General features: G+C 35.7%; 1 protein-coding gene across 1 annotated transcript in view; it reads left to right on the top strand.

Annotated features, from left to right (window-relative positions):
• Nucleotides 1–13,530, top strand: part of LOC136817970 (protein shortage in chiasmata 1 ortholog-like) — a 42,181-nt gene extending 28,651 nt beyond the window's left edge. Inside the window, exons 7-24 of the mRNA XM_067074320.1 lie at nucleotides 461–635; nucleotides 875–969; nucleotides 1,341–1,589; nucleotides 2,102–2,245; nucleotides 2,474–2,782; nucleotides 4,094–4,564; nucleotides 5,188–5,280; nucleotides 6,036–6,186; nucleotides 6,594–6,952; nucleotides 7,612–7,803; nucleotides 8,346–8,505; nucleotides 8,787–8,988; nucleotides 9,339–9,382; nucleotides 10,139–10,241; nucleotides 10,650–10,755; nucleotides 10,987–12,190; nucleotides 12,575–12,617; nucleotides 12,845–13,530. Coding sequence (XP_066930421.1) covers nucleotides 472–635; nucleotides 875–969; nucleotides 1,341–1,589; nucleotides 2,102–2,245; nucleotides 2,474–2,782; nucleotides 4,094–4,564; nucleotides 5,188–5,280; nucleotides 6,036–6,186; nucleotides 6,594–6,952; nucleotides 7,612–7,803; nucleotides 8,346–8,505; nucleotides 8,787–8,988; nucleotides 9,339–9,382; nucleotides 10,139–10,241; nucleotides 10,650–10,755; nucleotides 10,987–12,190; nucleotides 12,575–12,617; nucleotides 12,845–12,988 — 4,233 coding nt within the window. The 5' untranslated portion in view covers nucleotides 461–471 and the 3' untranslated portion in view covers nucleotides 12,989–13,530. The remainder of the gene's footprint in view (nucleotides 1–460; nucleotides 636–874; nucleotides 970–1,340; nucleotides 1,590–2,101; nucleotides 2,246–2,473; nucleotides 2,783–4,093; nucleotides 4,565–5,187; nucleotides 5,281–6,035; nucleotides 6,187–6,593; nucleotides 6,953–7,611; nucleotides 7,804–8,345; nucleotides 8,506–8,786; nucleotides 8,989–9,338; nucleotides 9,383–10,138; nucleotides 10,242–10,649; nucleotides 10,756–10,986; nucleotides 12,191–12,574; nucleotides 12,618–12,844) is intronic.
• The last annotated feature ends 512 nt before the right edge of the window (nucleotides 13,531–14,042 follow it).

Here is a 14,042-nt window from a genome sequence, read left to right as displayed (position 1 = left end):
AATTTCTAGTCTTCGAATCTCTGAAATTCTGTTTCTTTGTTTACTTCTTTTCTTGGTTTCTTTTCCGAATGTCTTATTGACTAAGGGGATGATCACATCAGCACTGACAGACTTCTCTCTGCTCTTCTTCTTCTTCCTAAAAGTATTAGTTTATCGACGTCTTAAATAACAGTATCTCCATCCTCAGATTTTCGAGTATCTACAATAGTATATTGAGTAACCCTATTTTCCTAGTATTTTCCCTTTTTAAAACTACCTTATTACATGAATATAAGTATGGAAGTATTTAACGGCTTTGAAATTAACACGACATCAAATTAACACGAGTTTTATTGTTTTTTCAAGGACAGGTTTTAATTAAAGGAGTTTTAGTTAGCACGAAATTTCTCAATTCGTGTAAATTACAAGTCTCCTAATATATATTCATGTAATAAGGTATATAATTTTCTATTTTATACAGAAACACAAAACATGATGGATATATTTCACGAAGATTTTGAAGAACTGCAGCTAGATTCTCCGATGTATGGACAACGTAACGATTCTGTCAATGTTAGTACAGCAAATACTAATGATGAATTCAAAACGTTATTCGGCTCTCTTGAACAAATTAACATAGATGACAAAACTGCCATGTAAGAAAAGTATTTCATTATAATATACATTAAATTCTGTACGAAACTTCTTATGATAGCAACCAATATCGGAGAATGTTGCCTAAGCTTGTGCTGACCAATGACTAATTTTCGATTAGAATCAAATATACCAGTCACTTAACGTGATTTTTTTTCGTCAAAGTCTTGTGATTTCGATGCTCTCTCGCACCTTCTTTTCAAGGAGATTAATGATCGTAGACTCACTCGATTTTTTTCAGTGCCGTCATTTCGCCAACGACTGAAAAACAGATCATGGATAGACTATCAACCAGTGAAAAATGTTATGGTGACAGTCTGCTCATGTTGTTGCAAGGTTATTCTTAATCATCCTTAAAAGTTTTCTGACCCATTTAGGCTAACAAATCCTCATAGACAACTCTTTACTATCTTTTGCAATCTCTTTCTCACTCAAAGTAACCTTGCTATACATTTGAGCATAACTTTTTAACTAATACGACCAAATTTGATAAATAACCCCAGCAAAATTTTTTATGTTTACTTTTTCTCTTCCCGTTGCAGGAAGATTCTTCTTTTTAAAAAGTTCATGGATCTCAATAAAATTCATTTCAAAGCGAGAAACCTTTTTGTGAGCAATACTAAACTTGACGACATTGAGAAAGATAGCCAACTTCAAGAACAAAACCTTTTAGCCCTACAGTACATTGATGTGATACGATCTTTTAGAGCCCAATCACGAAGTTGCAGCTCCTCAAAAGCCGCTCTCCTTTCCTGCTTTACCAACCATCGAAGTACAATTTGACAAACAAATTGAAAAATACTTGCAATGGGATCCTTTACAAAACTCGAAGGCAGAAATCGCCAAAAGCACAAAATTGGTCGAGTTTGAAAGACTTGTTGTTGCTGATGTTGAGCATATCGATGACCCAAAAAATGTTTTTGAAGAACATCTCAAGAAATTTAACTGGGATATTGGTAATACGGAGTTTTAGTTTCTGAGCAAAGCCTAGGGTCGGTCTGTTGATTTTTCTGAAAATGAGCGTGAAACTTAATTTGTTTTTGTAAACTTCAATGAGGACTGGAGACGATTCTTTCGCGAAAACGTGGCTTTCAGTAACTCTTAAAAAGTTAGGATGGTTGTTCAGTTCGTTTGACTACACACTTATCTCCAAGTGATTCTGATACTCCGCGTATCACATGTATTCACTCTAAAGGCCATGGCTCCGTACAAAAATCTGCTCAAGGAGGTGGACCGCTTTGATTAGGAGGAATATTAAATGAGCTTCGAGCGATTAACTAAAGCAAAACAACCGCACAAAAAGAAACGTCGATCATCAGCTTAATCATTAGAACCTAGTCGATTTGGCTTTGAAGCAAAAAGCAAAGTGTTTTGACTGAACAACCAGGTCGCGTTCCCGGCGTGCAGAATGGACGATCTGTGTTATTAGGTTACTATTACACCCGTTCTCTTTCTCTTTTAATTTCAGATGATACAGAGGGAGAACAAATGGTAAGTGAATGGAAAGCTTTTCAACCAATCAAATGCCTCAAACACATTACAAACATCAAAGAGCAAGCCAAGCAGCCAATCAAAACAGCGAAAGATTTGTTGGCTACGCATAAGAAAGAAGGTGATTTTCTCTCGTTAGGTGTAAATAGTTAGGTTATCGGCGAAGGGCGGGTGCTACGCTTTCAATTCCCTTTTTATCGTGGAGATCATTTCAAGGATTTGACTCCTTTTATTTTTTGCTTTTTGACTAGAATAGTTTGGAGAAGTGTTAGCACCTTATCACCTGCTATTGAAAGTAACCATAATCTGTTTTTCATGTAAATAAATACATTGATGACTTTTTATTTAGATCCTTCTGTCCCAGGGAAGCCAAAACTTCCATCACTGCAGCCACCTAAGAAGCTCAACAGCAAATCATTCCGAAACGATACGGAGAAAATAGCAGCCGTATTGAAAGCATCTACTCCACTACCAAGTGTACATAGGGTCAAACTTTCCAAAGGGCTGCTTGCTGAATCTCCACTGGAAGCTTTTATGATGTTGAAAAAAGGACACAAGCCACTTGTTATGTCTACTCCAAATCACACCAAGTGTGAAAATCTTTCATCGAAGCATAATGGTGTTCAGGTTTCGAGAAAGATAGGGATAGTTTCCCCAGGTTAGTCATCACTTTTTGTCTTTTTATGTCCGTCAAAACATATTTTTTTTATGTAGAAAGGGCGCGCTTTTTACGATGACAATGCAGAATAAACAATAAAATTTCTTAGAATTTAAACACGTGCGGCGCAAAGTTGTTTGTGCTTTTGTTTAAAAATGCTATATAAGCAAATATTAGGAAATGGATATTTTGTATTTTTTGTAGCACTCCAAGTTTCATGTCTTTAGACAATCATCAGCTTCGAAAAATGTGAAACAATTTGGCTCATACAAATTTATTTTTTTGAGAAAAAAAAGAGCAATCACGTTTTCAGTAAACTATCAAGAGATTCATTAGAAATCCATAGCGGACAATCAATATTGGTAAAAAAAACAACCTTTCAATTTAAAAGAAGGCAAAACAAGTCTACGATCGTGTTCAAAAATAAAGGCCTGTTTTGTGACATTTTCAAAGTGGCTGACAATTTTTTTAATAAAATGAGTATTTTTGGTGGCTAACAGTTTATTTTTTTCACCAAGCATAAGTAGAACGATTAACCTTTCCAATTGTTTTGGAGCGAAATTAAGTGGCTAACTAGGTTACAAGATATTTCAAGATAAGCTATGAGTCGTTTATGGGGCTGACAACACTGGTGGCTTTTTGAAACCAACCAGTTTCAAAATGTTGCTCTTTTATCTGTTTTGAGATAATATGATACCTCTAGTTACCGATTCAAGTGTCATTTTCAAACAAACCATTTCCTCCTTTGAGGTGGCTGACAAAACATATATTTGGACATATTTGGACCTGGAGCCACACATTTTACTCATTTTACCATTTTTTTTCATCAAAATATGTTCTTTGTGTAAATACCGATCATCATATAAAATTTCAACGTTTTATTTGAAATATTTCCCAAGTTATTCAAGAAATACTATATTTTTATCAATTTTTGAGTTCCCTAAATGTCACACTATTTTTGAACATGATCCTACTCCTAGTCGACACTTGTTCAAAATTTCTGAACGCTTATTCAAAAGTTCCGTTTTAATGGGGTATCCCAGGATTAGAATTTATCCTGTAAATAAAAAGAAAAAAAACAACACGATTTCGTCATCTTCGAATAAAATTTTGTATGTTTTATAATCGACCATTTAAATTCTGGTTCAGTACCTGCGTTTTTAGGGTCTAGACAAAATCGGAAAGAGCTGTATTATGTCTGATTTGATAAACGAGAACATTAAACTGGAAATGCAGAAAAAAATGCACTTCTCTTGACTATGTCTCGCCAACCAAAAAGGTTTCATATTTTTTCCCACTTTTTCTTTGCAGTAGCGGCATCAACGTCCAACATAAACAACAACCGAGCGGTCAAGAAAGTGAGGCCATTCATACCAGACACTGTATCCACTATATGTCCAGATACAACAATGAAGAAGCAGAATCTCAATGATCAAGAAACACCGGCTCCTCAACATGACTGCATCGTTACCAAATCACATAAGGGGGATACTTCTGCAGGAAGTATCAGTAGTAACAACAGTCTTGTCCCTGGATACATTAACACTACACCAAATCAACCAAAGAAACCCACGAAGAGTTTACCGCGTAAATACGACGTGGTTCTATCAGAGCATTTCATGGATATTCTGTTATGGCTTGCCAAGGATTCTTCTCCGATGGTTGAATTCCTGAAAGAGAAACACTGTTTAAGACCAGATGTTGATATACTTTCTTTCACGGCGGACCAGGCCAGGTTTCTGTGTAAAGAAGATGAAAATAAGAGATCTAAAGGTCTACAAGGTAAGAAAATCTATATTGTTTGTTATTTGTTATAGGAAACTTTTAATTTTAAACACTATTTCCTTCGGGGGGGGGGGCAGGGTGTTGGGTTACTAGATTTGCGAGGTGACGGGTGTGTCCGGGCCAGAAATCGAAAATCAACATTTTCACATTTTTGTGAGACCCTTTGAGAAAATCAAAATTTTCGATTTGAGTAATTTTGAGATCTTTTGAGGGACATATTTGACGTATGAAAAAGGGTACCTTTAAAGACTTGTAGACGATTCATAGTAATAAGGCAAGTTAAGATAAGCAATGACAATAAGTTGAGCATAATAATTTCTTTTGAGAAAATTGATGTGTAGATTTAGTTTCTATATTTTTTACACTCTATGTCACCGAAATTCAGGGGAAAATGAAAGTCGCAGCGCAACTTATGAAGGAAATAAGAATTTGAAGCTTCAAATCCTACATATAGGAGATTTGACTTCATTTAGCTTTTAGCTATACATTATTGGTCTGACTACGCTCCTTAGTATACCCTTTCCCCCTTCTTCCATTTTGAAAAGGCCCAAACTCCCTTATTTATTATTATCGATCGTCAAATAGAAAAAAATAGAATTAAATTTCGTTTCGGTTTTCAGTTGATAAAGACGTGACATGCGGGTTGATATGTTTGCATGCATTAACACATACTGTAGAGTTGATTACTCATTGTTCGTTGCCTACAGCGTGCGGTAAGTGGGATGATGACTGCTCCAGTGTAATACTTTGATAGGATAAATTTTGGCGGGAATTATATTTCGCAGATTTCGCGGATTTGGGTGTCATCCGCGAAATTAAGTCCCAATGTAAATTTGAAAGGTTTTATCCGTGAAATTTTTTTGACAAAACTCAACAAATCACTTTCAAAATGTTAACTGGCATCAACGAAGCGTTAACAAATGCGTATTTCAACAACCAGTATGTATAACTTGGCAGTAAAAAGACAAAAAATTATGAAAATATTGTCTCCTGATAACGCCGTCCGCGAAATTAAGTTCCCGCGAAATCTTAAAATTTAACGGATGAGCTCAACCGCGAAATTTAATCCCCGCGAAAATTTATCTCATTAAAATAGCTGAAGGGTCCTTAAAAGGATATTTCTGTCTAAAACATGAGAAGTTGGAATATTTTTCTTCAAATTTTTATGCAAAATCATGTTTGAATTTCATAGTTTAATTACTTAATAATTCCAGGTATCATATTATTCATTCGTTCCTATTTTCGACCATTACATTTGTATTTAATGCAAAAGTCTATTAAGTGTACCCTACTTTTTTGCTATCATATGGAAACCACTCCCAAGAGACTTAGTCTAATAACGCTGACATGGTTTCTACATGGTAAAAAACGGGTGTACATTTAAAAAGAATTGACTTAGGATTGACTTGCAAGAAACGGATCCAACCAAACCAAAATGTGATAGATGGCTTATTTCTCCACACAATAGGCGTTTTAAAATCATTCAACCAATCACACAACGTCATTCTTCGCAACTGTTTGGAACCCATCCGTAAAAGTCTGTTGAGTCTCCACACCAAAAACGATCAGAGGATGATCTATCACACCAAGTTTGTCACCATCAAGGAAATGATTCAAAAGTAAGTACAAATTTTAAAATATTATTGCATCCTTTAATAGCCGACTGATGGCTATACTACGTACCATAACTTCGTGTAATGCCGAAATACATTGTCTAATATTGTCATTGTAACTATTTGATCTTTTAAATGTTTATAAATAACTTTTTGAGTAAGATCTGCAGACTAGATAGTTGGTATGACGGGGTAAATCCAGGGAAAGGAGTGCCCCCCTACCTTTGGGTAGTCAGCTAAAGAAAAGGGAGCCATGATCGGATCGCCCTCGAAGCCTGCGGTCGCAAACTTACTTAGAACTTAATTTTTACTAACTTAAGTATAATGGTATGAAGTTATTTGCTACAATTTGTTTTGTTTTTTTGCAGAATCACTACAAACTTACTTAAATCTAACCATTAATTATTCTCTAGATATATTCAGAAAAATGATGCCGCCAAAACTTTAATCCTGATCGGCCGATACTTCAACAAGATTGCACCCGAACTAGTCGCTTATTTACGACTATCCAAAGAATTCCGCGTTAATTACTATCCAGACCGGAATGCCAACGAACAACAATTTATGGAGACCTTCACAACATGTAATGTCATCTTAGCGGAGGAATGTGAGGATTTAGCGTCTTGCCCGTGGAAGTTTTTTGATCACGTGATACAGTACGAGTTTCGAGTTGAATCGAGTTGGCATGAAATGGCTTTCGAGTGTAACTCGCTACTCGGTTTTACGATGTTAGATGTGTTGCAGAGTATTGAAGTAACAGAGGAGAAAAAAGGTAAACATTATATAACATTATGTAACATTTGGGTATTAAAACGCCCCCTAAACGTTCAAACAGCGTTCTTCTAATATTCATGAAACTTTATATGGATATGGAGGTTGATGGAAGCTAACTGGTTATAGATTATCCTCGGAATTTATCTAGCTTTTAAGTTGAGTTATCCACTATGTTATTTTTAAATTAACCTTAGCTTTCGGAACGTTCGTATTTCAAAACATTCGAATAGCACTTTTGAAAACCAGAATTGAAAACAAGATGGCGGACTAGTCAGCTCGAAAACTGGACACGCTTCCTTTTGTATGGGAAGCCTGATCCAGTCAAGTTGTCAGCTATCAGTGTCTTCAATGTCTTCCTACGGCCATAAGATCCATACAACGTTAGATGAACGTTAAAACAATGCTAGCTACTGGTCACACGAATTGCCAAATAAGGTGTTATCGTTTGACAGTGCGAGACATCTTTTATGAAAAGTTATCAAGAATTTTAATTTTAAATCCCTGAAGCTTGCTGCGTTTTGGTAATTAGTTTTAAGAAATCCTTTGATAAAACATTCGATGGGATTATTTCCAATTCAATAGAATAGTAATACGGATGGTTAAACGAGTTTGTTACTGGATTCTATTGTTTCACCATTCTTGATCTTGATCTTACAGACCATGATGCCCAAGAACCGGTCTCTAAGCAACCGAAACTCGACAAAAACCCTCCTATGCTCAGCAACATCCTCAAACTGTCACAAACTACCATCATCTGCTGTGACCAAGTAACGCAACGCAAAGAACTACTTACTGAGCTGGAAAACAAGAATAACATCCAAATGTCACCAAAGAGTTACCACAGTATAGGTCAGTTTTCTTCTTTAGAATGTACTGGAATGTACGAAAATGCTGAAACCTGCCGATATACATTCTCCATTTTTTGAAATATTAGTATAAACTAAAACTTTTTTCCCAATTTCTTTTAAACGCCCTCATAAATTCTTTTAAACGCCCCTCGAATAAATGCCCCTCCTAAAATCCAAAAATTTTGATAAGTGCCCGGGGCGTTTACTGTATTATGAAGTTGGGTACCATTGAGTATCCAAGTTGAAATTTTCCAGATTCTGGAATACCGTATTACTTCGAGTAAACACCCGGGCCGTTTTTTACATTTTTTCGATTTTAGGAGGGGTGTTTACTCGAGGGGGGTGTTTAAAAGAAGGGGGCGTTTATTGAATTATTTGAGTCTAACGTCGAATTATTTTTTGTGGTTTTTAAGATTAGGTATTTGACGGTTGATAATATAAAAAACATCGAGGCTTGCAGGGTTTTCACTGTTCAGTCTAATCGTAACATTCTTTCAGAATTACTCATCCAATCTTTTTCTCTATCATTATTCTCAATGCCAGAGATGCCAGGATGTCAACAACCGGATCTTTTGGTTTCACCAACAACTGGAATTGTTTTGTTGTTCAATGATGAAATGAAGATGGAGACATGCTTGGAGAAGATCTTGGCAATGTCGATGAAATGCCAACATTCACATGTCATCTTTGATATGACGCCTTCGTGAGATACTGGATTCTTTTCATGATGTCAGCCCCCGCCCCCAGAAACCTAAAGGGCACATAGGTCATCTTAGGAGTTGGTTAAAATTTTGCAATTCTTTGGGGTTACTTTGTTCATTGGGGTATCTAGCTTTTTTGGTTGAGGCTTCGGGGTCTGAGCAACTGTTCATCTAACAGTCTATCTGGAAAATTGTATAAAAATATGTCGTAGAAGCAAGGAGAGCAGTCTTAACCAGGTAAAGTCATTAACAATTGAATCAAAAGACTGTTTTTTCTTTTCAGTAAAAATGAGAAACACTCGTTTAACATTGAGCAAATGACGTCACTCTTATCATCCTTAAAATCACCAACATTGAAGCTTTGGTACACCTTTAATACTGTGGATATGGGTCGTTTGATTCGTAGAATCTCTGATTCTTGTGGCTCGTGGAATTCATCAAAGGAATGGGATGCAAGCCGATGGGTCGACGAGGGGCTTTCAAAGGTATGCTTTTGTTGAGATTGCAATCTTTCGAAAACATACATCATTGTTAGGGGTTCATGTAAACTTTCAGAATGAGGTTATTCAAAAAGTCCAACTATGCATCAAATATCCTTTATTCGTATATTGTTTCTAGGTATTTAGTGACTGGATTTTTTCTGAAAATAATTATGCATAAAGCCAAAATCTAAAAACTAACCAAAAATACCCTAAGCTTCTTCTTGTTTCGAGCATTACTTCAGTCCTGAAATGAGAAATAGTATAAGCATATCAGGAACAACATAGGATCATAACAGCCTGAAAACATCGAAATTTCAATGAAAGGTTTTAATTTTGCTTGTTTTTTTATCTAGGAGGAGAGATTCATGGTTTGTTACCCTTTTATCAACCTCATTTGGTAAGACTTATTTCTTCTTTATGAAAGAGCGACTGTAGTGGTTAAGGTAGAGCATTCGGCTACAATGCGCAAGGTGTTGGGTTTAATCCCCGGCCGGGTTAAAAAAATTGTACTTTATACCTCTCTGCTTAATGCTCCGCAATTTAGAGGATCAATGGTAAGTGGATTAATCAATGGTAAGTGGATATTAATCGCCCTCCTTTACCTTCAGGTAGATAGCTCTGGGCCGCCTCCAACTGCAGCTGCAGACTTACTTTCTATTTCGTTATGGATATCGTATTACTTACTCTAGGGGAGGAGCGTTTATTAGAAACTTGTGACTTTAATACTTCAATACCAGTGTTGATTGGGTTTGAAAAGGAAGACTTTAGTCATTGCTTGTAACCAGAGCAGTTTTCGATGCAATTTTAATCTTTGAACCAAAGAAATTTTGCACTAAAATCATGATAAAGAACTAAAGCAAAGGGTATATTTGCTCTAAATATTCGACTTTAGACTAAAACAATTCAATAAACGCCCCCTTTTTTTAAACGCCCCCTTGAATAAACGCCCCTCCTAAAATCGAAAAAGGGCGTTTATTCGAAGTAATACGGTACTTGTTGTGGTTGAGATGTTTTTCGAGCATTTCGAGCATTTCGAGCATTTTTTAAAGAAATAATCAGAAAGCTTTTGATATTTGGCCTCTATTTGGTTCAGGTTTGTGCTATCGAGATTCTGCTATATATTATTAAAAATAAAATCCTTTCCTTATTGCAGTGCGCAAATGTTTTTACAAAAAGGGAAGATCAAACATTTGCTGACGTCATCTTTGAAAAGCTTACAAGCACATTATACTGCAATACCGTCTCATATTCTACAGGTAAATTATTGGTTATCTCCCGCGCAAAAATTCTAAAACCACTTCATCCTAATTTTTACCATGTCAAGCAAGTCTACTTTTGGAGGAACCTAGCCTGAACAATAGGCAGACAGCTCAAGACATTCTCTTGGATGGGTTTTACTCTCGAAACGAAGGAAGATATGAAGTAGCCTAGTATGAACTAAACTCGTTGTCTTCCAAACTTTTTTCGGTCTAAATTTGTTAGTAGGGGGGATTGGTATTTTTTGAAATGGAAATCTCATTGCTATAATTATTGAGAAATTGGATGAGATATATTGTGAAATCTTTGGTTGAAATCATTATGATGTATTAATACATTCTCCGATATCAGAAGACTATATCTACATGACTAGTTGTTAGTTTTTCCGTTTTTTTTTTCTGTTCTAGAGCTTTTACACAGCCAATCATCAACAAGCTACCATAATTGGGGACAATTCTGGGACATTTAATATTGTTGGTGATTTGCCTTCTCGTGATGAGCCACAAGACAAGAGTACGAGTTATACTCTGACATAATGCTCTTCTAAAGTCTGTCCAACGTCTAATACTCAGGCTTTCTAGCACATGAATTTTTGCCTATCAACTCCAAGAATCTTATGAAAATCTCATGTATTTTTTTTCATTATTGCTCGAGTTTTGTAGTTCTTAAATGTAATTTTCCAAAGTGTTATATTCTTTTTAATTAAAAATCTAAGTTTCTCTCAAATTCCTTTTGTTTACCCAGATCAACTTTATGACAGAGGAGGCATCAACACGGAATACAATCAACCAAAATCATCAGTGCCATTAGAAGACTTGCTAAACTTGGACAATAACAATGCCAACCAAGATCATTTCACCGGTAACGTCAATGAGCGAAATGCCCGTCATTTTGAGTTGTTTCAGAATCTAGAAAACCACCAGACGCTTCAGAATCCATCGTCGAAGATGATCAATCTTCAAAACCCCCTTAAAACGAGGGAATCGGTTTGTTTAGAAAAAATAAATGCACCATCTGATCATTACACTAACACAGGGGCCATTACTGAAAACGCTGGCCACAATGGAGAACGTTCAAGTGGATATTTCCCTTCAAATGTTAATGTAGCTGATTTTCACAATCCACCAATTCAAAGAAGAAGAAGCTCAAACGAGTTCAACCAACATCAAAATTCATTCCCGAATGTCACCAGAGTTCACCGCGATCTAGAACCACCAAACCAACATAATCAAAACAGCTTCGGCATAAAAAATACTAACAAATCTGAACTTATATCCAGCTACCAAACAACCTCGAATCACAATTTTGGAGGAAAGAAACCCTCTAATGATTATAATGATATCCAACAACAAGGTCCTTCAAGTCTTACCGAAACCTTTAATAACCATAACAAACTCCAAGATCACCAGACCAAGTCTACCCAGTACCAGTCTTGCTCAAATCTAATAAATCCTACAGAAAGAAGATTATCGTCTCAAGGCTCTTCAAGGGTTACCAAAGTATCCGATCACCAAGTGATTCAAAGCCTGTCATCTCGCTATGAATCTTGCTCCAATTTCAATAAGTTAGTTGCCGACTTTGAGAGAATCCAACGTGGAGATGACCATCTTCACCAGGAACCTTCATCCTCCTCTTCATTCATAAACCAAGAATCAAATTATCGATCACATCACCAGTCAAATCAACCATCGTCTTCGAGACATACCCAATTTCTAGCACATGATTTTGATTCAAATAGCCCAGGATCAACCAATGAATTCTCAGCACACTTCCGGCAATCACTCTTACAACAACAAAACAATCTCCAACAACTCAACCCAAGAAGCCAACAACAGCAGCATTACAACCAAAAACTTTCCATGGAAAAGGGGTTTAATTCGTCTAGCCAAATGTTCAATAAAGAGAATTGGAATACATCAAGGCATTACCAAGTTGACTCGAGAGCCAGGTACTTGAAACGTACCTTTTTCTTAACCCACTTTACCAGGCTCAACACAAGTTTTTAAACAATATGGACTTAATTTTATTTAATAAAAACACCCATATTTTTATTCGTTCGTTTTTCTTGTCCATTTTTGGTTGATATTCTGCTTATAAAAATATGGGGGTCAAAATTAACTTATTAAAGAAATCCTCTCTGCTTGATGCTTAGCAATTAAGAGGAGTATTAAGGAAAAGTGGAGCAACCATGGGAAAAAGAGTTACGCCCTTCCCTACCTTCTGGTAGATAGTTATCGAATAAGGAATCTTCGGGTCACCTCCGACTGCGGCCGGAGACTACTTACTAAATGGGTTAAAATTGAAGAATACATTCTCTTATACTATATTTTAGACAAGTTGGTAGAAGCATACCATTCCAAAACCTGAACAGATCTGTAAGACTTGTGTTTATTTAATTAATATTTTCGAAGGTTTCGATGATTTTAGGTGATCGAATTAATGTATCTTCAAAAGTATGATATTTTTCTTATTTTACAATGTTTGGGCAATCTTTAACTTGATATTGAAATGCGTCTTATCAAATCTCTGGAAAATCTTCTTCTGTTTTCCGTAGTTTTATGTCTTTATTACTAATTTTCCACTGATTTCAATACAATTATAGATAAACAATAGACCAGTAGCAGATTTCAATAAAAGCATGCTTACTGATGACGATAGTGATGACCTTCCAAACAAGAAACGGAAATTGGCTTTTGAGAAAGTTCCAGGTGCAACCAACGGTCAAACCAGGCTGACCTTCAAATAAAACACATCTATTAATTTCCACGTCAAAATTTGTTTGAAAATGAGATTGCAAAGTAATGCAAAATAACGCCACTGCCATAAGATTTATTCGGTATGAGGTGAGGTAAATTTTTCGAACGTCACATGTTTTAACGAATCAAATGGCTAAAGATAGATCACGTGACTTCAAAAAAATTGTTTCCACCTCATCTAGCCCGACCAGCCCGCCTCCATATGAACAGTCTCTTAATGAAATGGAAACCAAAGCTGTTTTCTTGGGAGTAACAACGTAGTTTTGCAACGAATTTAATAGTGACGAATAACCTTGATATCATTTAGTTATCAATTTTATCTGACGACATATTTTTACCCACTGTTTCATTTGTAATTTTGATCTAGTTTTGTTTTTAGGAAAAACATTCCATTGTTATTGTTTGTAATTATTTTGAATTTTATTTGTTGATATAATTAAATTAAGTATTGAGATTGAAATAGTTTCGAATAGTTTTTACTGGAATTATTTATTTATATATTGCTGAAGAAAATAATTTGTGTTAGAATTGATATGCGTATGTTAAATACTATATTATCTTTGGATAGTGTTACCATTCCAATATCGTCTGTAGACAAAAATTCTGGCGTTGATTTTTTCCTGCAATACTGTTGGTGAGAGAGCCATATTACACCTACCATGAACATCACCTGCATACCCTTCTCATAACGTCATGAAGTGACATAATTATAAACGTTTTGTTGAAAAAATTTGAAGTGGCCGTCACCATTATAAAAATCGGAAAGATTGGATTCAGCATACGGGTTTTTGTCGCCAGGTTTCCGGGCTTTTGTCACCAGTTTTCCGGGCTTTACTAATTTCAGTCTAAAATCATGTTCTTATTAACAACTTTGACGGTTGAATTCTAACAAAACTGTGCCTATCTTTAATTACTCTTTAGAGAAATTACCAAAGTTCCTACTATAAAGTTCCTGCATTAATGATTAGTTTTTTTTTCATGGAAGTTGACTGAGTAGTTTGTAGTACTGGATTTGTCAATCAACGCCCATAAATCTTGAAAAGT

Source organism: Clytia hemisphaerica, unplaced genomic scaffold (genome assembly GCF_902728285.1).
Source record: "Clytia hemisphaerica strain Z4C2 unplaced genomic scaffold, Clytia hemisphaerica genome assembly, whole genome shotgun sequence".
Taxonomy (NCBI): Eukaryota; Metazoa; Cnidaria; class Hydrozoa; order Leptothecata; family Clytiidae; genus Clytia; species Clytia hemisphaerica.
The sequence above is the reverse complement of the archived record's forward strand: the minus strand, read 5'-3'. Positions and strand labels throughout refer to the sequence as shown.